At 49.9% G+C, this 25,106-nt stretch overlaps 2 protein-coding genes across 2 annotated transcripts; both read left to right on the forward strand.

Annotated features, from left to right (window-relative positions):
* The first annotated feature begins 5,251 nt into the window (after positions 1 to 5,251).
* VAMP8 (vesicle associated membrane protein 8) lies at positions 5,252 to 8,763 on the forward strand. The gene is made up of 3 exons (XM_070429610.1): positions 5,252 to 5,368; positions 6,958 to 7,116; positions 8,326 to 8,763. Exons 1-3 carry the CDS (start codon positions 5,366 to 5,368, stop codon positions 8,467 to 8,469), a joined length of 306 nt encoding a protein of 101 aa, XP_070285711.1. The 5' UTR covers positions 5,252 to 5,365; the 3' UTR covers positions 8,470 to 8,763.
* Positions 8,764 to 10,726: 1,963 nt separating this feature from the next.
* Positions 10,727 to 19,587, forward strand: VAMP5 (vesicle associated membrane protein 5). The gene is made up of 3 exons (XM_070429609.1): positions 10,727 to 10,798; positions 16,306 to 16,443; positions 16,888 to 19,587. The coding sequence occupies exons 1-3, from the start codon at positions 10,796 to 10,798 to the stop codon at positions 17,095 to 17,097; spliced, it is 351 nt and encodes a 116-aa protein (XP_070285710.1). The 5' UTR covers positions 10,727 to 10,795; the 3' UTR covers positions 17,098 to 19,587.
* Positions 19,588 to 25,106: the final 5,519 nt, after the last annotated feature.

Below are 25,106 nucleotides of genomic sequence, written 5' to 3' on the forward strand. Positions count from 1 at the left end.
ATAGAAGCATGGAACAGGCTATCGAACCTCAGAGGGAAGGCAGGGGAGGGTGGGTGGGAAGAGGTCAACCAAAGAACTTGTATGCATAACCAGCAGACACAGACAATAGGGTGGTGAAGGCCTGGGGTGGGGGGCAGGAGTGGGCTAGGAGAGTTCAATGGAGGAAAAGGGGGGACTTATGTTATACTTTCAACGATAAATTTATTTTATTTTATTTTTTAATATATTTTATTGATTTTTCACAGAGAGGAAGGGAGAGGGATAGAGAGGTAGAAACATCGATGAGAGAGAAACATCAACCAGCTGCCTCCTGCACACCCTCCTACTGGGAATGTGCCCACAACCAAGGTACATGCCCTTGACCGGAATCGAACCTGGGACCCTTCAGTCCACAGGCCGACTCTCTATCCACTGAGCCAAACCAGTCAGGGCGATAAATTTTTTTTAAAAGAGTACTTCATATTGTCTTACTGTGAGGGCTTAATTGAAGACAGCTGGATTCTCATATCTGCTTCTGCAGTACATCTGTTGTGAAATGGTATTGGTTGATATAAGTATAGAAGGGAAATCTGGCTTCACAGATAGTTGGACTAGGGAGGAGCATATTTTTAATATTTTTTTTTATGGATTTCAGAGAGGAAAGGTGAGGGAGATAGAAACATCAATGATGAGAGTGAATCATTGATCGGCTACCTCCATGCCTGCAAACATGAGCATGTACCCTGACCAGGAATTGAGCCGTGACCTCCTGGTTCATGGGTCGATTTTCAACCACTGAGCCACACTGGCCAGGCAAAGAGAAAAGCATTTTAATGGCCTTTTAGATAAATGTGGATATCCTTCTTTGACACAACTTGCATGTGGTAGTTTTTAAAGATTACTTAGATGTGAAAATTGAAACCATATCAATGAACATTATGCTCTATAACAGTGGTCGGCAAACCGTGGCTCACGAGCCACATGCAGCTCTTTGGCCCCTTGAGTGTGGCTCTTCTGCAAAATACCACGTGCGGGCGCGCATGTACAGTGCAATTGAAACTTCATGGCCCATGCGCAGAAGTTGTTTTTCGGCCTGGGCGAGTTTATTTTGAAGAAGTGGCGTTAGAAGAAGTGGGGGGTGTCAGTCGGTTGGCGACGGGGTACGCAGTGTGGGGGCGGGGGGCGGCGGCGCGCGCCCGATTCATGCACCAATTGAGTGTGGATGCGAGAGTTGGAAGGGGTCGACCTCAGCGAACGTACCTCAATCAGATTTAGGACGTTTTTTAGCAAAGGCCAGCTTAGGAGTACCCTAATTAACTTAATAACAATGTACCTACCTATATAGTTTAAGTTTAAAAAATTTGGCTCCCAAAAGAAATTTCAATCGTTGTACTGTTGATATTTGGCTCTGTTGACTAATGATTTTGCCGACCACTGATCTGTAACATTAAAATCATTGGTATATCTTGCACTTTAAATATATATATTGAGTAAGGGAGAGAGAGAAATAGAAGCATTAATGATGAGAGAGAATCATTGATCAGCTGCCTCCTGCACACCCCACACTGGGGATCGAGCCTGCAACCTGGGCATATGCCCCAACCGGAAATTGAACCATGACCTCCTGGTTCATATGTCGATGCTGAACCACTAAGCCACGTCAGTCGCCTAACTAACTTGCACTTTAAATGGACATTTAACTCAAAGATGATATTGTAAAATCATGCCTGAGTAAAACATTGGAAAACAAAGTCATTTGGCAAGCACTGTTTCCTTGAGTTATGCAGCTTTTCCAAGAGCAGAGTCTCTTAAATGTTGGGAAGCTGCCCAGCTCACAGTGGCAGATACAAGTTCTAATTTTCAAGATAAGAATTTTAATTTTCACTTGAAAGTTTTCATTTTATCAAAGGCAACAAATACTGTCTAGTGTTTTCCTTGAAAGAACAGGCTCACTCCTTTCGTTTTGGGGAAAATATCAGCCAAATGTGCCAGTTTGAATAACCATAGCTTGTTTGATGTCCTTTCAAATAAAATGGGATTCAACATATTGTTAACAACAATGGGGTAGGTGCTAGGATGGTTGACATCCAAAACACTGACAACAAGAAACGCTGCACGAGGATGTGAAGCAACAGGAACTCTCCTGCGCTTCTGGTGGGAATACGAAATGATACAGCCACTTTGGAAGACAGTTTGGCTGTTTCTGACAAAGCTAAGCACACTCTTCACATATGATCCAGCAATTGTGCTTCTGGATATTTACCCAAATGAGTGGAAAATGTATGCTACACAAAACTTGCACACACATGTATAGCAGCATTATTCGTAATTGCCTAAACTTAGAAGCAACCAAGACATCCTTCAATAGATGAGCAGATAAACTGTGACACGTTCCTACAATGGAATATTGAGCGATAAAATGAAATGAATTTGTTAGGAACATAAGTGACCCCGTCTTAAAACTAATCCGCCATCTTGACATCTGGGTGAACCCGAACCCATGACTCTCTCCCCTTCCCCTGGGTGAGTTCTGAAATACAGAACTCTGGACTGATCTCAGTACTCCCATTAATTCTCTCTCAGGGTGAGGTGTCCCGGATGTTTCTGTTACCTCACCCTGGCACCCAAGCCTCCTAGCTCCTGATCCCTTTGATCATCACACATTCTCACAGCTTTTAAAATCTGAAGGTGGAAGGTTTGGGGATCCATTCCTCTTATTGATGCCCATGACTGTTTTCTGTATGTAAGTTCCCTAATAAACTCTCTAAACCAACAAGCTGGACTTGTCTGCCTCATTTTTTTTTTATTTTTTTTTTTGCTTATCGGCCCCTTCGGCTTTTGGGGGCTGCTTTGCATACACAGCCCTTTCACAAAACAGAGCTATCAAGCTACTAAAAGACATGGAGGAAACTTAAATGCATATTGCTAAGTGAAGGAAATCAATATGAAAAGACTATATACTGTATGTTCCAAAGTCTGTGCAATCCTGGAAAAGGAATAACTGGAAATAGTGAAAAGATCAGCCCTAGCTGGCTTGGCTCGGTGGATAGAGTGTTGGTCTGTGGACTGAAGGGTCCCAGGTTCGATTCCCGGTAAAGGGCACATGCCTGGGTTGCAGGCTTGATCCCTAGTGTGCGGCGTGCAGGAGGCAGCCGATCAATGATCCTCTCTCATCATTGATGTTTCTATCTCTCTCTCCCTCTCTCTTCCTCTTTGAAATCAATAAAAATGTATTTTTAAAAAAAAATAGTGAAAAGATCAGTGGTTGCCAAGGATTGAGGGGAGGGAGGGAGGGCTGAGTAGGTAGAGCACAGGGGATTTTTAGAAAAGTGAAACTATTCTGTATGATAATGTAATGTGTCATGGTACTTACATGTCATTATACATTTGTCAAAACTCATAGAATGTACAACACAAAGAGTGAACCTGAATATAAACTATGGACTTTGTTATTATATCAGTGTTAGCTCATCAATTGTAAAAAATGTAAGATGTTATAGAAACTAGGAGACTGTGGCCCTACCTGGTTTGGCTCAGTGGGTACAGTGTCGGCCTGCAGACTGAAGTATCCTGGGTTTGATTCTGGTCAAGGGCACATGCCTGGATTGTGGGCTCGATCCCCAGTGGAGGGCATGCAGGAGGCAGCCGATCAATGATTCTCTCTCATCATTAATGTTTCTATCTCTCTCTTCCTCTCTCTCCCTCTCCCTTCCTCTCTGAAACCAATAAAAAAAAATATTTAAAAAAAGAGAGAGAGAATAAATCCTTGAGCTATTACAGGGCCCATTGGAATGACTCTGTAATTTAAAAATTTTTATTAGCCAAATTAAAAGGGAATGGAAACAGGTGAAATAAATTTTATCAATGTTTTTTATTTAACTCAATATATCCAAAACATTAATCGACATGTCATCAATATACAAAATTACTAATGGGATACTTATGTTCTTTTTTCATAATAAGTCTTTGAAAACCAGCATGCATTTTACTTTTACATCACATCTACATTCATACTAGCCACACTTCAAGTGCTCCACAGCCACATGCGGCCAGTGGCTACTGTATTAGACAGTGCAAGTGAAGATCAAGATTTCTGACCCACCTCCACTTGGCCACCTTGTAGCCTTTCTATGAATGGGGCAAGGAGTCGGGCAGCCAAATTCTCTGTGAAAGCAGGCTGGCATTGCTCATCAAAATTCAGGTCTGCAAAATATAATAATCTTATCTAACTGGGGATAAGGTTTCAGTATAAATTAGAATAAAGAGTTTCAAGATGCTACAGAGGCCCAAAATTTATTCAACCGTTTAAAAAGTATTTGTTTGGGCAGCTGACATTTCCCCCTTGGAACTGTTACTTCTTCTGGGATGCGACAGGAATGCTTCTCTCCTGCATGTCCCTGTTATTCTTCTCCCGTCTTGATAAACACCACCCAGGAAGAGTGGATTTTCTTGGGCCTGGAGCCAGGTTGATGGAGAAATTCTTTGCCCCGGCCCCCCTCTATGGCCCATAGGGCAGTTCTCTCCCCTTCTCTGACGGGGCTCACCAACCCCGTGGTGGTGCCCCTGAAGGGAAAGGCAAGATTATGGAACTCTGAAAGGAAAGGAGGGTTGGTGTGCCATCATTTCCTGATTCATACGGACAGTTTTTGCTCCAGGCACTGTGCTGGGCACGTTGAGGGTGCTCTCGTACTCCTCACCAGGTCGGCTTCAGCACCTGCAAAACCCATAGAGGTGAAGCGGTTCACTCAGGGTCACCGAGTGACCCAGAGCTTCCTGATACCTGAGCCAGGATCTCGGCATTCCAGACTTTGGGGGATTAGTGCTCTCTGCCCATCTACAGACAGGAGCGCAAGGGTTGTCCAGCAAGAAATGTTCATATCTAAAGATAAAAAAATAAATAAAAAACATTTTGAAAAGCGAAAGAAAAAATGTTCATATCTGCTTTCTGCTTTCATGTGAACCAGGCCTGGCAGGGGGCTTACTGTCCCATCCCAGTTTTATTTCAATCTCTACAAACTGGAGTCAGATATTTAGACATAAATAGAAGCCGGCTGCCCTCTCTGTATCAGCAGTACAGCTTTAGGAAACCTGGGAGGGCTGCTTCCTCTTTCTTTTCTGATTCCTGACAAGTTAGAAGACTCTCTGGGTGCCGTGGAGTCTTGTTGCTTTAAGCCTGAGCCTGGGTTTGGGAGGAGACTGGGAGGGCAGAGGAGGGGGCCCGCCTACCTGGAGGAACCTGCGTGAGGTGTGGCTGGAGCTGCTCCGGCTGTCAGGTGGGGAGGGGGGGAGGCGGGCTGAAAGTTGGAGCAGGAAGTGAACTCAGGGCCGCCCTCGGAGGAGACAGACTAGGCGAGTTCTGCTGCTGACTGGCCTGAGCTGCTGAGACATGGTGAGTGAGCTGGGAACTAGGAAGGGGGTGATTTAAAGACAAGCCAGAGGGGCCTGGGCATCAGGAAAGCTGAGAAGGTGGCAAGTTAGAGGGCTGGGCCAGCGCTGACAACTAACTGCAAATAGCTCTGAGCTGCCGAAGTCGGTGTTCCTGCCCCTTTACTCCCCTCCTCCCCCCGACCTCAGTGCCGGCTGGGCCTAGAGCAGGGCCCCGGTGGGAGTGAGGAATGCGAATTCCAGGCAAGGAGTTGCCTGAAGGGCCCTTCATCTCCTCCCCCAGTTCCCGCCACCCTCCCACCCCGCCCCAGCAGGTGATGTGACATTCCTGGGCAGCGCTGCTGTTTCCCAGTGTACATTCCAGCTCAGCTCCCCCCTCTGCCTTTCACTTTGTCCTATAGAGAAACCCAAAGAATTTGTCTCCCTGAGTCCAAGGAGTTGGCCCCCTCTTTATAAACATAAGGAAGACCTAAGAGTTTGTAAAAGAACCAGAAGTTGGTTCTCTGTGATAATCTACTGTGGATCCACACCCTGCCCTGTTTTTCGAGATCCAGTGGGTCTGGGGAGGGAGGAGCTTAATAACGTTTTCTCTTCCTTGTTCAAAAACCTTATCGTGAAGCCTGGGGATGAGGCATTAAGCAGGGAGGACTTGCCCTCCATTTCCCCCAGTGCCCAGGCTGCTGTTTTTACTTAATATCAACTTAACTGGTGATTGTTTGGTTCCTGTACAAGCATGTCAAACCCAAAGGCTAACAGGGGCCAAATAAACGAGGCATGTGGCCCGCCGGCCGCAAGTTTGACATGCTTGCACATGGCGCTAAATGGGGGATCGGGGAGAAGCAGAAGTTGTGGCCCAACGGCTTGCTGTCATGGGCCTTGTGAGGAACTTGGAGCCTGGTTGCTGGCGTTCGGGGTCACAGCAGTTGGGCTGCCCAGGAGGCGGGTGCCAGAACAGCCCTCTAGCTGCCCCTGTGGAGAGAGGGAGGGTTGTGCCAGGTGAGGGTGTTCTACTGGCCAGCGCAGACATTTTTTATTGTTGTTGTTAATCCTCACCAGACGATATTTTTTTTCCATTGATTTTTAGAGAGAATGGAAGGGAGGGGCAGAGACACAGAGAGAAACATCGATGTGAGAGATACGTCGATTGGTTGCCTCCCACACGCTCCCTGATGGGGCCAGGGGATTGAGCCTGCAACTAAGGTGCATGCCCTTTACTAGAATTGAACCTGGGACCCTCAGTCCTTGGGCCGATGCTCTAACCACTGAACACTAGTTAGGGCCAGCACAGGCGTTTTTAATGAGGACAGTGTAGGATCTGGGAATTGGTAAATGGTGGGGTTTTGCATTTTGCAATGCCAGCTCAGCTGTCTTCTCTGACCTTCTTTGAGGAGCAAGGGAGTAGTAGAGAGGGATCCAGTGGTGTGCTTCTTTTCATTGGCAGAGGCCCTGAGAACCTGAAAACATTCTGTTTGTAAACAATTCAAGCATGGCAAAAAGCTAAAGTCCACCTTAGACCTTCCCCTCCTCTGGCCTCCATGCTGCGTCTCAGTTCCTCTGCCACTTGACTTAATTAACCCCTGCATTGCTGCCCAGGAGGAGGCCAGTGGAGGTGAAGGAAATGACCGAGTGCGGAACCTGCAGAGTGAGGTGGAGGGAGTCAAGAATATTATGACCCAGAATGTGGAGCGGATCCTGGCCCGAGGAGAAAACTTGGACCATCTTCGCAACAAGACAGAGGATCTGGAAGCCACAGTGAGATGGGGAGCCCAATGGGGACAATAGGAAGAGAGGGAGGGAGGGTCTTTGGGAATTTGAGGGTTGGTGGTGTTGGGAGCAAAATGAACAGGAGGGAAGTCTGCCTCTTCACCTGTTTGGGGAATTGATGTTAGCCGAGTCCTCGCTTCTGATCCCGTTCTACTCCACCGATTGGTACGGGCCCAGGGAATAGGTCCAATGACCGGGGTTGGTGGGTGGGGGCTGACCCATGGAGGCGTTTTCTAAGAATCTAGGCACTCTTCGACTTCTCTTCTGCGAAGTTGATTTTCCTTTTGAAAGCTGCCCTTGGCAGTCATTTGAACCTGATCTCCCCAGGGCAAAATATTGGCTTTGGAAAACCCTCTTAAGGCCCTTTGGCCTTCTCCGGGAGTTATTAGGCAGGGGGTGAAAACTGCTAGGGTCTTGCTGAGTCAGCTTTAAAAAGAAGCTGGGCAGAGCGGTGACATTCTTTGATGGGGTCCTGTGTGAGCTGAAGGCTAGAATAACATCTCCCACACATCTGCTTGACCTCATTCTTCTCTGTCTCCAGCCAGGTGCTCAGGAAGGGAGTTCCTCTAAAGTTCAGCAAAGGCTGGAGCCCAAGTTCCTTGTCCAAGGGGACACACTGGCTGGGGCTTTCTGAGTCCTATGTGTAATCTTGGGCACAGCTCTGTTGTCTCCTTGGGACTTAGTGCTTCTTTCCACAGCCTAACCTGGGGAGCATGGAACTTACTGCAACCCCAGTTTGGAGAGAAAGCACGTTCCCTCACTTCCAACCACCATATCGCCCTGGCCCCTCTCCTCCAACTTCAGCGGTCCCCAGGAGGCAAGGAAGCATGGAACCTGACTCTGTTCTCCTTGGCCTCAGTGTCTACCCTCCTAAGGGGTGGATTGCCCTGCCAGTGTCACACCCCTGGGTGTGAGCATGTGTGAAAGTCCCCACAATGTGCATGACAGGGCAGGGGTAAGAAGAGAAGGGGGTAGGCAGGTGGCCAGGGGGAGTCCAGGATTTCTAAATTTAAACTTGGCCCACCAGAGGGTTATGAAGGTATGTTTGTCAAGGTAGGAGGACAGGACATTTTCTATTTAGCAGTCTGTTACTTCAGCTTATCACTTAAATATGTAGGTGTATGGCATGGGGGCCTGTATTTGTACTATTGTTCCAGTGGGACGAGGAACTGAATCACTCTACCTTATCCCCTACAGTCTGAGCACTTCAAGACAACATCGCAGAAGGTGGCTCGGAAGTTCTGGTGGAAGAATGTGAAGATGATTGTCCTCATCTGTGTGATTGTTTTTATCATCATCCTCTTCATTGTGCTCTTTGCCTCTGGTGTCATTCCCTCTTAGGATGACACCACCCTGCCCTCCTCTTCGAGACATCCCTCCATGGTGGGCGTCAAGAAGGGCCCCCTCTCCCGCCCTTCTCCACAGGGAATGCTGCTCAGCCCTCTGCCCCTCACTCTGAGGCCCTCTGCTACATTGTCTGCCCCAGGAAGTACCTTGATCCCCTGGAAGGAGAGAGCTGGACTGTGGCCACATTCCCCAGGTCCTCGGGGTTGGTAGGAGAGTCCTGGAGAGCCCAGCATGAGGCTGGGACACTGATGGTGGCTGGTAGGCAATAAAGACCCTTCAGGATCCCTACGTTTGTGAGGTACTTTCTCCTCTTGCATTCGGCCTTTGGCCCTTTTCTCCCTGAGCACACCCTGGATTCTCCCCTTTGTGGCCTGAGTTGTGGGAGGGGTGGAGAGTGCATGTTTGGAGAAGAAAGTCGAAGCCTCCCTGTTTTTCTTTATTCCCCCTTCTTCCGTTCATTGTCACAGGTCTCAAGAACAAAACTTTTCTGGGAGCCTTGGCACATGGAAATTTCAAAACCTTCACAGCGGTTTAGAGTGGTGGGCCAGACTGCTAAATGTCTCTCTTGGGCCTTGCCATGTCGCTGGATTACTGTTCTGCTGGAAGCATTAACCGCGACATGAGGCCTACCTAGGCCGAGCACCCAGGAACCTGGTGAAGGGCCATCTGCCTCTCCCATCATTGCCATGTCTGTTCTGTGGCCCTGTTGTAGTCTAGAGCAGGGTTGAGAGGAACTGGACTGCTTTTCCTTCTCTTGTGGTTTTGCAAATTCTATTTGTCTTTTGTCTGCTCCTGTCCTTCTGGGACTGAGCAGGGACTCCGGGTCTCAGCTGACTAAGGGGGGTGAGCACAGTCAGTATCACAGGACAGGGCCTATGGCCCTCCTTCCCCTCCATGTACAATGGGACTCTGTCTTTGAGCCTCCCTCCTCCCCACCAGGTTCCATCGTCATTGTCACTCTTTCCTCTTTCCAGTGCCCAGTCTGCCTTGGTTTGGGGGAAGAGTTCTTGCTGTCTGTCCCTATTACCCTCATAGGCTTTCCAAAATGGAAACTAACCTGTCTGGGGAGGGAGGAGGAAAGCACAGAAGAGACTCACTGGTAATCTTTGCCACAACGATGTCCATCCTCTGTCTCCTCAGGCCCCTCCTAGTCTCCAGGGACAAGGAACTTGGCTGAAACCTCTTCCTTGGGACCCAGACTGTCCAGGATGAGGGTTGGGTCTGTGCTCACAGGGGCTCAACCCCAGGGAGGGAGCCCTCAACCCCTTCCTCAAGAGGGGCCACATTTAATATGTTGAGGATGGCATGGGCTGGGGTGAAAAGGTGGCTGTTGACTTCTTTGCAGCCATGAGGAGAGCGCACAGATGGGGAGATTCACCTTCAGGAGGGCGCTGGAGGGGCAGTAAGCCACCAGCCTCGCACAGCCTCTGAGGAGCAGGATCACATCAGGGCAGGGCTGCACTTGCCCTCCTGGGGAAATACAGAAAAGCTAGAGCTGCACCTTCTCCAGGATGGTCTGTTTTCTTTTTCAATTGAGGTGAAATTCTCATAACATACAATTGACAATTTTAAAATGTACAGTTCAGTGGCAGGTAGTGCATGCACAATGCTTCCTGTGAATAAACTTCCTTTAGTTTTGAAACTTTTGGCACTGGCCGGGTAGCTCAGTTGTCCTCATATGCCAGGGTTGTGGGGGTTCGATCCCAGTCAGAGCAAATGAATGCAGAACCAACTAATGAATGCATAAACAAGTAGAACAACAAATCGATGTCTCTCTCTGTCTTTCAAATCAACTAATCAGTAAACATATCTTAAAAACTACAAAACTTTTGGGGGGGACTATTTATGGTTATGGGTGAGATGCACGCACCACGCTGGTGAAGACCCTGGAGACGCCTAGCACAGTGCCTGACAATGGTGCTCCTACAGTCCCCCCTAGAATGAATGCATCATGCCACCCCAGGTAAGCCCCGTCTACCTGATCTTGGAGGCAGTCCCAGAGATGCCTCCCAGAGCCGGCTCCAGGGCCGAGGTGTGGCCAGCGTGCAGACCTGGTGCCCGGCTGCTCAAACTTAGCCCCAGTGCAGGAGGCTGGGGAGTCATCCGAAGCTGGGTCCGCTGGTCCAGGAGGAGGCGCCCTATGACCCCGGTCGCCGCAGCCATCTGCTTTCGGTTTAATTTGAACTTGGTCTCGGTTGTGGGGGAAGGCGCCCCCCCCTCCGCCCCGCCCTGCCCCGCCCCTCTGCTTCCTCCCCGGCTCTGGCACGGGGGCCACTCTGTGGGCAGAGGAGCAGGAGCGAGCCCAGCAGCGGCAGCAGCGATGGTGAGGGGCCACGCGGGTAGGGTGGGCCGGGCGAGGGGCAGAGGACGAGCAAAGCGGGTGTGACAGTCGTCGGGGGGGGGGGGGGGGCGTCCTCCGTGACCGCAGTCCCCCGGGCGAGGCTCCCGCTGCTGGGGCCGGGCTGGGTCAGCCCCTCCGCTGCCCTTGAGCCAGAGAGTTTCGGAAAGTGTGGTCTGAGCCCCCTCCCGGCTGCCCCGCGCGCGCGGAGTGAGCAGGATTTGGCTCCACTTTCTGAGCCAAGTGATTGCCAGCGTCGGCGTCGGGGTCAGGCTGAGATCCTGGTGGTGGCCACTTACCGGCTCTGTGACCCGGGGCGAATCACTTCACCGCCCTGAGCCTCCTTTTCCTCCCCCGAGAAGCGGGTCAGCGATACCTGCCCTGCTGGGTCGGTCCATGGGTCGGTCCGTGGGAGGTTAAAGGAGATAGAATGGCAGAGACCTACCTGCCTGGCAGGTAATGTGATGACCGCCTCAGCGCCCCCCCCCCCCCCCGCCCCCGCCCTGGGGCTGTGAGGTGGCAAGCCCCGCAGGGGAAGTAGGCACCTGAGCAGATGGGGTGGTTGGAGGTTGAGCCAGCCCGTGACAGGTTTTGGGGGGTGAAAGAGGAAGGAAGTTGTTTAAAAGTTCCACTGAAGTTATCAGAGTGTGGCAGAGGCCTAACTCCCTTCTCACCCCTATCTGGGGACACATTCCTGAGTTGAGTCATCGCCACTCCGCCACTCTGGCTGCAGATTCTGGCCTCTGCCCTCACTTGCCATCTCCAAGGCAAAGGTGTTAGGAACAGGTGGTGGCAGTGCTGGCCTCCCCTCCCCGTGGGAAGACGGGCCCAGTGGGAAGCAGGCTTGGTGCTTTCAGGTGCTGCTGTAGAGAAGCTGGCAGAGGTGGGATGGAAGGGCCGCTAGCGGTTGCCATGCCTGCATGGTCTCATCTCCGGGGAACTGGAGGCAGGAAGAGGAAGCTGGGCAGGAAGGTAGTGCTGAGCTGTAAGGCCGTGCCAGGAAACTGAGGGAGGCTCTGAGAATGGGACCGAGTCCAGAGCCCACTTCCCAGTGTGCAGGGCAAGGGATCACGCGGGGAGAGGGGTGAGCATTTGGGGAGAAGAAAGAACTCCCGAAATGAAAACTGAGGGCAGGATAATTTATTGGGGGAAACTGGGAAACTCTGGGACTCTCACAGGTTCACTTGAGGCAAATGGTAGATCAGAGCTTGGGAAGAATAAATTGATCTCCCCCTTCCCCCCTTTCTCCTATCCCCATTCCTCTGTTCTTTCACTCTTGCTCCTTTCTCTGCCCACAGCTCGTTCCCTTCCTTTTTCCCATCCCCCTTCCCTACCCGGTCCTTCTTCCTTTCCCTTCCCTTCTCTAATCCATTCAATCAAATATTTCTTTGTGTTTCCGTTGTGCTGGGCATGAAGATGGATATCAGGGGTGGAGCAGGAACAGTGATAGGAAAGATGGAAATTGAATGGATGATGACTTGAATTCATTCATCTTTTAGATGGTCCTCTCTCATGTACTGTCCAAAGAATGTGGGTTTTGACCTCCTTCATATGCATACAAGTTGAGTTGGCAGCACCCAAAGGCCTGGTGAGGCGTTAGCCAGTCAGCTAAAGCCTTTGGCCTCCCTTTGCCTGCATTCGGGTTAGCACAGGCATTCAGAATGTGGTCCTTGGAGTCTATGTTGGTTCAACTCTCAGGTCTTTTCCTCACTGGCTCTGTGACCTTGCACAGGTGCTTTAACCCCTCCGAGCCTCAGTTTCTTATAAAACTGGGATAATAGTACTGTCCTCAATGGATTATTGTGAGGATTAAATGAGATAAAGTGAACTGACAGCTAGCGCAGTGCTTGGCTTAGAGTAGTGTCCATTGAATGGTGGCTGTTATTACTGTCAAGAGGTAAAACCTCAATAGCCTGTAGTGCCTGATGGGAATAAACTAGATGCAGGTTCTCAAAGGCCCATGTAAAGTTCTGTATTTAGGTTAGAAACAATTAAGGCCACACGTTTACCATAAAGAAGAGCTGGCTTGGATGTATATTTTGTAAAAATATCTAAAAGATTTTATTGAGCCCCAGTATTGTGTAGTGCTTGGGATCTATTAAAAAAAAAAAAAAAAAAAAAAAAAAAAAAAAAGCTAGGGAACCCTAACCGGTTTGGCTCAGTGGATAGAGCGTCGGCCTGTGGACTGAGAGGTCCCAGGTTCGATTCCGGTCAAGGGCATGTACCAGGAGGGGGTGTGCAGGAGGCAGCTGATTGATGTTTCTCTCTCAGCGATATTTCAAACTCTGTATCCCTCTCCCTTCCTCTCTGTAAAAAAAATCAATAACATATATTAAAAAATAAAAAGCTAGGGAAAGTTGGGCTAAATCAGTAAGAACAACTATTATTTACCGAGCATTTAGGGTGTGTCAGGTATTGTGCTAAGGACGCTATTTATAATATGTCACATGTCTTAGCTAACATCATGGTAGATATTATTATTGTCATCACTTTATAGATGAGGAAGTGGAAGGTCAGAAAGGTCATGTCCTTGGTCATGAGGAGAGATACGAGGGTTAGGGAGATTTTGAGAGCTTTGTTTTCAGAGGAACCAAAGGCAGTTGGCCTGGAAAAATCTGATGGGACATTTGAGTGTCAAAAGAGGGATATTCTGTACAGAGGATAACTGTCTGTCAATCACATTTCCTGGATGACTCCCACCCTCTGTCTGCCAACTATACTGCTGCTCCCTGCCCCCCCGCCCTCAAGCCCTTCAGGCCCCTGAAAGGACTTGGAAGTGCCTTCCCCCCTTCCCCCCCCACCCCCATCCTCTACATTCTCTGCCTCCCTCCCAACCCCGCCGCCCCCAGTGGACATCTCACATACTTACTGATGGCACTTCTCTTCTCACCCTGTCTGGCTGGCCTCTCTGTTTTAAGTTCTCTCACTTCCAAACATGCCAGCCTTCCACCAACAGATAAGTTATCCTGAAGCACCTCTGCAGTGTCGCCCTTGGCTCAGAGACCTATACCATCTCTCCCTCCAAGTGAGCTTCCTCTTCTTTTCTAAAATTTATTTTATTATTATTTTTTATTGACTTGAGAGAGAGAGAGAGAGATTGATTTGTTGTTCCACTTACTTATGCATTCATTTGGTTGATTCCTGTATGTGCCCAAACCTGCAACTTGGGCATATCGGGACAACACTCTAACCAACCGAGCTGCCCAGCCAGGGCCTGCGCTTCCTCTTCTTGACTTTTCTCTGGCCCACCCTGCCCCTCTACCCTTACCCTTTGCCTAGCCCTCAAGAATGCCCCAGCTCCACCCCATTCTTCCAGGGTTCACCCCACCCACTCTATGAAGGTTCTCAGGAATCACTGCTCTGTGGGCAGCTCTAATACTCCCTATTGCCATCTCCCAGTGTAACTCTACTCTTTTCTAATTGTACCGTATATGGCTCTTTCCTCAGCCTTTAGGGATCTTCTTAAGAACAGGCACAATTCATTCAGAAAATATTTCCCAAATGGCTTTTGTGTGCCAGGCTCTAGGCTGCATTCAATGTGGCAGCAGGCAGCTTGGCCTTGATCTCTGGCCGCTGCCTCCTTCCACATCCTGTAGTTCTTTAGTTGAGTGGGGCCAAGGAGGGCCAGAGACTTGAGTCTGAGGCCTCTGTGTTCCTTGAAGCGAATGTGTTCCTTTAGGCCTGGAACCATCTGGGGTCCAGACAGGCCTGGTGCTCAGTGGGGGAAGGAGGCTGCGGACTGCAGTGGGAGGTACAGCCAGCTCTCCTAGAGAATGTGACCCAATGTCACCCCATGGAGGAGAAAAACAACAGCTGTAGTCTTCAGAGTAGAAAAAATAAATATCCAACGTCCCACCAACCTCTAGCAGTGATTCTCATTTTCAAATCTTTGTCCATTCCCAAGTTTTGGCCTCAGACAATTTGAATGTGCGGATGCCTTGTACTGTTTGAATGCGAAAGACTCCACATAATGGAACCTTGTTGAATAATCTAGTCATCATAATAGTGGTCATGATGTGGTAGAGATGAGTATGGTTTCCCTGTTCTCTTTGTTATTCTTCCTTGTTCCTCAGTACTGCTCCCCTGGCCGGTGAGTATACCCGTCTACCATGGTTTGCCTCTTGAAGCAAATATTTCTTTTCTAGCTCATGAGCAAATATTGACCTACTTTGGTTTTAGATGCTACCCCTCGAAACTCCTGCTGGGCTAGATAAACACACGGGGGTAACAGCTCTTGAAAATAAGAGTTGCTTTTGGACAGGCTATAATGCAAATGACTCACTCACCGAGTCCTCGCAATGGTCAGCACTGTGCTGGCCTCCCGGGGCCTTGATTCCAGGCAGACAAAAGAAGGGCACTGGGCCCTGCCCTCCCTCTGGGAGCTTGTGGCCCAGTTGGGGAGGTAGACTCATGAGCTGGGGCTGCCTGGAGGTTGTGTGCAAGGATCCTGAATGAAGATTCTTGCCTGAGTAGGAGGTGGCCCTCTGTAACCACCAGATACCTTCCCTTTCTGTGGCTTTAAGTGGAATTCAGTCAAGTGCCAAAGTGTCTACTGTAGACAATGGACAATATGGTATGGCAGGAAAGGGAGCTTGGCCCATGTTCTGTGGAGAGGAGATGAGAAGAGGGATGGGCTGTGGGGAACTAAAATGGGAGGAGGCAATTGCTGTGGTTTGTTAATCCTCTCATATTCCTCTCCCTGATCTGTGTCTCAACCTGCTCCTGGACCTCCAGCTCTCCAACCAGGACCTCCTGCCCTGGCTCTCTCTCAGTTGCATGTGTCCAAAGCCTAGCTCTTTTCTTGTATGTGACCCATGCTTTTTTCCTCTCCCCTGTCCTCCCAACCTCCCCCGAATCGGACCCTGCACCTCCCTTCCCAGTCCTCTAAAATGAGCTGGGTAAGTTCCAAGCCTGGTCAGAACTGGCCTGACCACTCAGAGGCCCAAGGAGGGAGATCGGATCTCAGTTTGTGTCTTTGTGTGTTCCTGTGGGTTAGGCAGAGGCTATGACGTGTGATGGTCCAGAATTACTTTTTTAGCTCTGTGGGGTGGATCTTTCTAGCTGGGCTCTAGCCAAGTAGCTTGGTTTCCTCTTCTTTGCTGGGGGAAGCCAGAGGGCCAGTGTGCCGTCCTAGAACCATCGGTTAGAGGCCACCCCAGAGCAGGTGAGAAAAGTATCTGCTTTGTGGAAGAGTGGGGTTCTGGGAAGGTCCCATCCTGGGGCACCTTAGAAGAAGCTGGCTATCCTAGGACCTGCTTTGATGGGCAAGAGGAGGGGCCTGTGAGACCGAGGTGAGCCACACACACCCAGGAGGTTGGCCCTTTACTCCACACATATATCCTTACATGAAAGATGCTGTTTCCCCTGCCATACACCACACACACACACACACACACACACCACACACTGAGCAAGGAGACCTCTAGATTTCAGTACCAGGTGAGGGCCGGGTGGGGGCTTCATTCAGCCCTGACCTTGGACTTTGTGCCCAGGCAGGGAAAGATTTGGAGCAGTGCCAGCGGCAGGCGGACGAGGTGACGGAAATCATGCTCAACAACTTTGACAAGGTCCTGGAGCGCGATGGGAAACTCTCGGAGCTGGAGCAGCGTTCCGACCAACTCCTGAACATGGTGTGAGGCCTGGGGAAGCACGGAGGGGGGAGGGAGAGGCTGGCAGGAGCCCTGATAGGGAGCTCATAGGGTGTGCTCAGTGCCTCCAGGCCCTTGGTGGGACCTGAGGGCCAGTGTTGGGCCTGTGGGTTTCTTGACGCCCCCTTGCCTAGATATGCAATGGGTAGTAGGCCTTGGTTTGAAGCTGTAGAGCTTCCTAAAGGTTGAAAATTGGCATGGTTAACTGGAGGTTAGCCCAAAGGGCTGCAAGTTAAGGCTACACCAGTGTCTGAGACTAGGAGTCAGGCTGGGAGGGTTCCAGGGCAGGCTGTGAGGGGAGAGGGAACATACAGATGGGAAGGATGCAGGAGGAGACTACACCTTGCTGGGGTGGGATTGGGAGGAGCTGGCTTCAGGTCTCTAGGGAACCACTAACTCCTATCCTGTGTCTGGGGACATCTACAGAGCTCAGCTTTCAGCAAGACAACCAAGACCCTGGCCCAGAAGAAGCGCTGGGAGAACATCCGTTGGCGTATCTACTTGGGGCTGGTGGTGGGCGGTGGCCTGCTCATCATCCTGATTGTGTTGCTGGTCATCTTTCTCCCACAGAGAAGTGAGGGCAGCAGTGGCCCACAGGCCCAGGACTCAGGTGCTGCCTCGGGGCCTGGGGACTGACCCAGTCGGACCTGGAGGAGAGGCCGAATGGCCACACTGGCTGATTCTGGTCTCCAAAGAACTTTGGCATTTGCTCCTATCTGAGCCACCCCAGTGAGCGCCTAAGGGCAGCCCCAAAGTGTGCACCTCTGCATCTCCTATCACGCCACTGACTGGCCCTTGAGGGCAGCCTGCTGCACTGGCCATGCCAGGCCAGCCCCATTTGGAGCTCAGTAAACGCTGCTGCTTGGTTAAAAAGTGCTGTTTGGTTAACAGCTGGAGTGTGTGTGTGTGTGTGTGTGTGTGTGTGTGTGTGAAGGTCTCCAGGTTGTTCATTCTGCTCTGCTTCCACCCCTTGGGCTGCTTAGAAAGGCTACCACCCGAAGGACTCCATCCTTGGGAAGTGGCCCCTTCCTCTCACTTCCCTACTTGGTCCAACCCTACACAGACAGATCCTTCTGGAGTGCAGATGTAAAGGCACAACAGCCCCCAAAACAGACCCTTCAACGGGTGTCCTCTGAGCCTGTTTCCCTGAGAACGAAATCTGTTATGATTCTGATGTCTTGGGGATGCTCAGAGGACCAATGGGACTCCAGATGGGATGCCAAAGAGGGAAACACTTCAGAGATTTTTATATCACAAAGTGAGAGGCTAGACTTGTTGCCCTCGGAACACTTCCCCCTTCCCAATTTCTCTGCCCATGGTTTTCCTCAAGCTTTGCATCAGGTCACAGATGAGGCAGGTGGCAGTGAAAACGGGAAGGGTGTCTGTGGTGTGGTGATGCAGTCACAAAGGATGACTTGGAGTTTGCCCTGTAGGAGAGAATTTGGGCTTTTTAAAGCTCCAGGGCTACACGGGGCCAAGTAGGCAGTGCCTTCAGGGAAACAGGAAAGATCATTGGGTAAAGGCCATGGAAGAAGGAAGGAAGGCCCTGCCAAGACCAGAGTAACCCAAGCTGGGGCGGCCTTAACTGCATTTCAAACTCAAGTGTGGAAAGGAAGGGGAATTCAGGGTCAAGTGTGTAACAGAAGCAGTTTCTAGTTAAGTAGAGAGAGGGCTACTGGAAGAGAAATAAGAACAAGCCTGGGAGTTGTGTGGACCCCTCACCAGAGCTCATTACTTCTGAGGTAGGATAGTAAGCTGGGAAAATTCCTTGGCAAGTGGAGTGGGGAAATTGAGACAGAGTTGAACAAATTGGCCAAGCATTTCCCGGCAAGTTACAGAAGGTCACTAGAGCAGAAAGTCCCGGGTGCCTAGCAATGAGCAAAATTGGTGCCAGACCTCAAAACCAGGGTGGCTTTTCCTCCCCTGGCATATCAATGGCCGATATCTGTGCAGTTTAGACCTCCCTGACCTTTCCTCCTAGAACAGTGGTTCTCAACCTTGGCTGCACATTAGAATCACCTGGGAATCTTTTTAAAATCCTGATTTCTGGGCCTCATCCTCTGGAAATTCTGTTTCTTTGTTACTAATGTTGTGGCCCTAGCACATAATAAAGAAACAGAATTTCCGGAGGATGAGGCCCAGCAATCAGGATTTTAAAAAGATTCCCAGGTGATTCTAATGTGAAACCAAGGTTGAGAACCACTGTCCTACAGGTAACACCTAGGCCTCAGCTGTATTTCAGCTCCAGGCTTAGGAAAAACAGCAAAACCAGATGGGTGACACCAGGACCAGCTTCAATTACTAATGATCCTCTGCCCTGGCGCCGATCCATCAGTGGAGACCACAACCCTGAAAGGATACACCTGGAAAAGCTGAGGAATATTCTATTGAGATCCTTCCCTAAGACTTCCCTCACACTCCCAGCCTAAAACCCTCAAAACTTAGGACCCCAGTGCACACTCTCCCTTCCAGGAATATGTCTGGGCCTTTCCTTCCCCCTCTTCTTTCCCCTGAGGCATGCATCTCCTAAACCAGTGGTTCCCAAACTTATTTGGCCTACCGCCCCCTTTCCAGAAAAAATATTACTCAGTGCCCCCTGGAAATTAATTTTTTAAAAATTTTAATAGCAATTAAACAGAAAGATATATGTATTAATGTTTCTACCTTTTTTGTAAAATATAGTAAAGAAAGGTGTAAATTAGAAACATTGAAGTTTGAAATTATGAAACTATTTATTGAACTCAGAATAGAAAGGTAATATAAAAAAAGTTAAAACAAATGCACCTGTGGCCATCACTGCCCCCCTGGATCGCTGCAGCGCCCATCAGGGGGCGGTAGAGCCCACTTTGGGAATTACTGTCCTAAACTCTAAGGAACCCCATGAGAATTGTAACCAGGGGAGCATCGGGCAGGGGCAGCTCGTCCAAGGCTAACGCCCTGCCCTGAACCTCTCCCCAAAGCCCCCTTTTCTCTGACTCTCCAGTGAGCTGACAGCAGCCTCACATTGGCTCACTTCTTTCTAGAGAGCAGAAGCAGCTGGCTGAGGCTTTCTCCTATGGCTTCTTCCATCCTAAGCCCTTCCTTGTTTCACTTCCCCCAGCTTTAATAAACATATCCTCAAAAGCACCTGGACTTGTGTTGTGAAATCTTTCCTACAAGAAGTCAAGAACCCACACACTACAGCCCGTCCAGCAGACCAGCTCCAGCCAGGTACCTGTCTGGTAACCCTCCCCGTGAGCTCATTACCATCCTGCTTGCCCTGGGAAAGATGGAGGAGAGCACCTGGCCTTCACTTAGAGCCCACGTGAACTTGGGCAAGTCACTTCCTTGGCTTGGGTTTTATGTGTGTAAAAAGGGATAATGATATTTATCTCCCATATCCATCAATGTAAGGGTTCTAGGTGGCAAATAAATGGTAACTGTCAAGCAAATCATTTAGTGCTGTGATCCTCAACCCTGCCTCATGTTAGAATCACTTGTGGAATTTATAAAAATACCACACCCAGGCCTAGATCAGTTAAATCAGAATCTTTGAGGGTTGAGTCTAAAAAAAAATTTTTTCCCCCCCTGAAGCTGAAACCCCTCTCCAGGAGACTAATGGGTATTCAGGGATACAATCTATTAAACCTGATCAAATAATCAAATCCATATCACCTCCCTTGGAAAACTGACCTTTAGATCATTTCCCAACCGACATTCCCTTTTGCTTAGATCACATCTCATTTGCTGAGATCAGCAACTTTCTCCTCTGGACTTGCCCAGGATTCGAAATTCCCTGCTGAAAAAGCCCACCTAGAGTCTGACTTCCCCTCTCTGGGTGCTGGCACCATTTGGGCGCTCAGCCCATCTGGTTTTCTGAGGACCTAATCCTATCTAATCTAATAACTGCCAACCAAGATGGCGGCCGGCAGCCAGCCAGCTGAAGAGAACAGGAGGCTTGCTTACTCCAGTGAAGGAGGAAGCTAAGGTTCCCCGCCTGCCACTGCCGGCCTCTGAGCTGCTCTCTAAGCAACTATGTTACAATTATAGAATCTAAACAATCCCCAGAAACCTGCTTTCAGCAGGCCGGGATCTCAGAGCTGGAGTTGCAACAAAGTTTCAAATACAGAAGGTAAACAAAGCAAAGAAACCTGCTTTCAGCAGCCGAGGTCTCAGAGCTGGAGCCGAGCCTTAGAGCTAAAGCTGGCTCTCAGCTCCAGTGACAGCCATAGAAGGTAAATAAATCCCAGAATTAAAAAAAAAGAAAAAAAGGAGAGGTTGGGAGTTTCAGTCACCTGCCAGCCTGAAAACGGCACTCAGCCCCTCACCCAGACTGGCCAGGCACCCCAGTGGGGACCCCCACCCTGAAAGGGGTGTGACCAGCTGCAAACAGCCATCATCCCCTCACCCAGGCTGGCCAGGCACCCAAGCGGGACCCCCACCCTGATCCGGGACACCCTTCAGGGCAAACCAGCCAGCCCCCACCCATGCACCAGAACTCTAACCTATATAGTAAAAGGGTAATATGCCTCCCAGCACCGGGATCAGCAGAGTCGTGAGGCCTCCCGAACCCAGGATCAGTGGAGCCCCAAGGCCTCCCAGCACTGGGATCAGCGGAGCCTCGAGGCCTCCCGGCCTGGGATCAGCAGAGCTGCAAGGCCTCCCGAACCCAGGATCAGTGGAGCCGAGAAGCCTCCTGGGCCCTGGAGCAGTGTGACAGGGGGCAGCGCCCAAACCCCCTCATTACCCTGCAGCTCTGTGTGTGACAGGGGGCGGGGCCACAACCTCCCTATCTGCCCTGCTCTGTGCCTGATAGGGGGGAGCTCCCCAACCCCCTGATTGGCCCTGCTCTGTGTGTGACAGGGTGCGGGGTCCCAACCCCCCCATGGGCCCTGCTCTGTGTGTGACGGGGTGGAGTCGCAACCTCCCCATCAGCCCTGCCCTGAGTGTGACGGGGGGAGTGCCCCAACCCCCTGATGGGCCCTGCTCTGTGAGTGACAGGGGGTGGCACCCCAAGCCCCTGATCCGCCCTGCTCTGTGTGTGACAGGGGGCGGTGCCCCAACCCCCCTATCGACCCTACTCTGTGTGTGACAGGGGGGAACTCCCCAACTCCCTGATTGGTCCTGCTCTGTGTGTGACAGGGTACAGAGCCCCAACCCCCCTGATGGGCCCTGCTCTGTGCGTGACAGGGGGCAGCTCCCCAACCCCCTGATCGGCCGGCTCTGTATGTGACAGGGGTGGTGCCCCCAACCCCCCAATCGGCCCTGCTCTGAGCCCAACCAGGGGCTGCGGGGAAGGCACCTAGGGATTGGGCCTGCCCTCTGCCACCCAGGAGTGGGCCTAAGCCAGCAGGTTGTTATCTCCCGAGGGGTCCCAGACTGTGAGAGGGCACAAGTGGGGCTGAGGGATACCCCCCCACACACACCAGTGCACAAATTTTTGTGCATAGGGCCTCTAGTACATTTATAATTCTTCACCACTTTCAGCCTCCTGAGTACCTCCTTCGGGGACCTTAACACAAACTACTTATTTTATTCAAGCCACTAATTCTACAGGAGCAAGGGGAGAAGTTGAGCAATGGGCCGAAGGTCACACTGATAACCAGGAGCAGGTAAGAACACAGGTTCCTTATCAAGGACACTCCCTTTCTTGGTTGGAAATGAGCACAAAGGTGTTTTGTTGTTGTTGTTGTTGTTTGTTTGTTTTGTTTGAGCGGGGTATATAGGGGAGGATTCAGGAGCCAACTCCTGGACCTAAGGCTGGAAAAACCAAGATGGAGGCATAGGTAAACACCAGAGATTGCTGCAGCAAACAACCACTTCAAAAATACAACTAAAAGACGGAACGGACATCACCCAGAACCACAGGAAGGCTGGCTGAGGAGAGATTCTTCAACTAGAAGGAAAGAGAACAGCATACCGAGGCTCAGAGGAGGCGCAGTGTGGAAAATACAAAGGTATGGAGGTGCGCATGGAGCTGGCTGGTGGCTGAGGGCGCAGTCGTCGTTTTCAATCAGGAGGGAGTCTCAGACTCTGAGCTCCAGGTCCGGGCGAGTCTCTAGGGACTCAGACTCAAACGGGAGAAGCGGGAGTGTCTGGCATCAGTCTGAACGTGAGGGCAGCTTTCTCTCCGAGGTTTGCAGCGGTTGCTGGGGTTCTGAGAAGCAGAGCCCCTGGGAACGGGACTGAGAGCAGCCATAACTGCTCCCTCCACCCGCCCTGTTGATCCCCTGCGACCCGCCCCGCCCAAGCCCTGCACAGAGCCATTTGCCGGATAGCCTCAGGCAAAGGCTAGATTAGCACCTCTCCAGAGGACAGAAGTTTTCCCACTGCAGATACAGCTGATTCTCACAGCCAGTCGGCCTGGTGGTCAAATCCCTCTAGTATTAACTACAACAATCAAGGCTTAACTACAACAAGACTGCGCACAAAGACCACAAGGGGGTGCACCAAGAAAGCATAAAAAATTCGGAGACAAAAAAACATGACAGAAATAGAGGATATAGAGCTAAAAAACGCACTTTTGAGGGCTTTCAATAATTTGCTAGAAGCTGCCAATAAACTTGATGAGAGCCTCATGAAATCTAATGAGACCCTCGATGTTGTGATAAAGAACCAACTAGAAATTAAGCATACACTGACTGAAATAAAGAATATTATACAGGCAGAGACCAAGATGGCGGCGTAGGTAAACACCGGAGACCGCTGCCGCAAACAACCATTTCAAAAATACAACTAAAAGACTGAACGGACATCACCCAGAACCACAGGAAGGCTGGCTGAAGAGAGACTCTACAACTAGAAGGAAAGAGAACAGCAAATCGAGGCTCAGAGGCGGCGCAGTGTGGAAAATACAAAGGTACCGAGGTGCGCGCGCAAAGCGGGCTGGTGGCTGAGGGCGCGGTTGTCGTTTTCTGTCGGGAGTGAGTCTCAGACTCTGGGCTCCAGATCCGGGCGAGTCTCTAGGGACCCAGACTCAAACGGGAGAAGCGGGATTATCCGGCATCAGTTGGAACCTGAGGGCAGCTTTCTCTCTGAGGTTTGCAGCGGCTGCCGGGGTTCTGAGAAGCAGAGCCTCTGGGAACGGGACTGAGCGTGGCCATAACTGCTCCCTCCGCCCGCCCTGTTGATCCCGCCCCGCCCAAAGCCTGCGCACAGCCATTTGCCGATCGCCTCAGGCAAAGGCTGGATTAGCGCCTCCCCAGAAGGCAGACGTTTTCCTTACAGCTGATTCCTATAGCCAGTCGGCCTGGGGGTCAAATCCCTCTAGTGTTAACTACAACAATTAAGGCTTGGCTAGAACAAGACTGCGCACAGAGACCACAAGGGGGTGCACCAAGAAAGCATAAAAGATGCGGAGACAAAAAAACATGACAGAAATGGAGGATATGGAGCTAAGAATCGCAATTTTGAGGGCTTGCCATAAATTTGTGCAGAGCCTCACGAAAACTAATGAGACCCTCGATGCTACGATAAAGAAATTAGAAAGTAAGCATACACGGACTGAAATAAAGAATATTATACCCAATAGCAGACCAGAGGAGTACAATAATCAAACAAAAGATTCGACAAAAAACACCCAATTGGAAAAGCAAAATGAAAAAAGAATCCGAAAGTGTGAAGATAGTGTAAGGAGCCTCTGGGACAGCTTTAAGCGGTCTAATATCAGAGTCATTGGAGTGCCAGAAGATGAGAGACAGCAAGATATTGAAAACCTATTTCAAGAAATAATGGCAGAAAACTTCCCCCACCTGGTGAAAGAAATGGACTTACAGGTCCAAGAAGCGCAGAGAACCCCAAACAAAAGGAATCCAAAGAGGACCACACCAAGACACATCATCATTAAAATGCCAAGAGCAAAAGACAAAGAGAAAATCTTAAAAGCAGCAAGAGAAAGAGGCTCAATTACCTACAAGGGAATACCCATACGACTGTCAGCTGATTTCTCAACAGAAACTTTGCAGGCCAGAAGGGAATGGCAAGAAATATTCAAAGTGCTGAATACCAAGAACCTACAACCAAGATTACTTTATCCAGCAAAGCTATCATTCAGAATTGAAGGTCAGATAAAGAGCTTCACAGATAAGGAAAAGCTAAAGGAGTTCATCACCGCCAAACCAGTATTATATGAAATGCTGAAAGGTATCCTTTAAGAAGAGGAAGAAGAAGAAAAAGGTAAAGATACAAATTATGAACAACAAACATGCATCTATCAACAAATGAATCTAAGAATCAAGTGAATAAATAACCTGATGTACAGAATGAACTGGTGATTATAATAGAATCAGGGACATAGAAAGGGAATAGACTGACTATTCTTGGGGGAAAAAGGGGTGTGGGAGATGCGGGAAGTGACTGGACAAAAATCATGCACCTATGGATGAACACAGTGGGTGGGGAGTGAGGGTGGAGGGTGGGGTGGGAGCTGGAAGGAGGGGAGTTATGGGGGGAAAAAAGAGGAACAAATGTAATAATCTGAACAATAAAGATTTAATTTAAAAAAAAAAAAAAAAAAGAATATTATACAGACACCCAACAGCAGACCAGAGGAGAGCAAGAATCAAGTCAAAGATTTGAAATGCGAAGAAGCAAAAAACACCCAACTGGAAAAGCAAAATGAAAAAAGAATCCGAAAATTCGAAGATAGTGTAAGGAGCCTCTGGGAC

This window comes from Myotis yumanensis, unplaced genomic scaffold (assembly GCF_028538775.1).
Source record: "Myotis yumanensis isolate MYYU_CA2020_CCGP unplaced genomic scaffold, mMyoYum1.0.hap1 SCAF_11, whole genome shotgun sequence".
In the NCBI taxonomy this organism is placed as follows: Eukaryota; Metazoa; Chordata; class Mammalia; order Chiroptera; family Vespertilionidae; genus Myotis; species Myotis yumanensis.

Coding starts and splice junctions, on each gene's coding strand:
- VAMP8 (XM_070429610.1), top strand. Junction 7,117..8,325: donor CAGAGGATCTGGAAGCCACA/GTGAGATGGGGA, acceptor TATCCCCTACAG/TCTGAGCACTTCAAGACAAC.
- VAMP5 (XM_070429609.1), top strand. Junction 16,444..16,887: donor CCGACCAACTCCTGAACATG/GTGTGAGGCCTG, acceptor GGACATCTACAG/AGCTCAGCTTTCAGCAAGAC.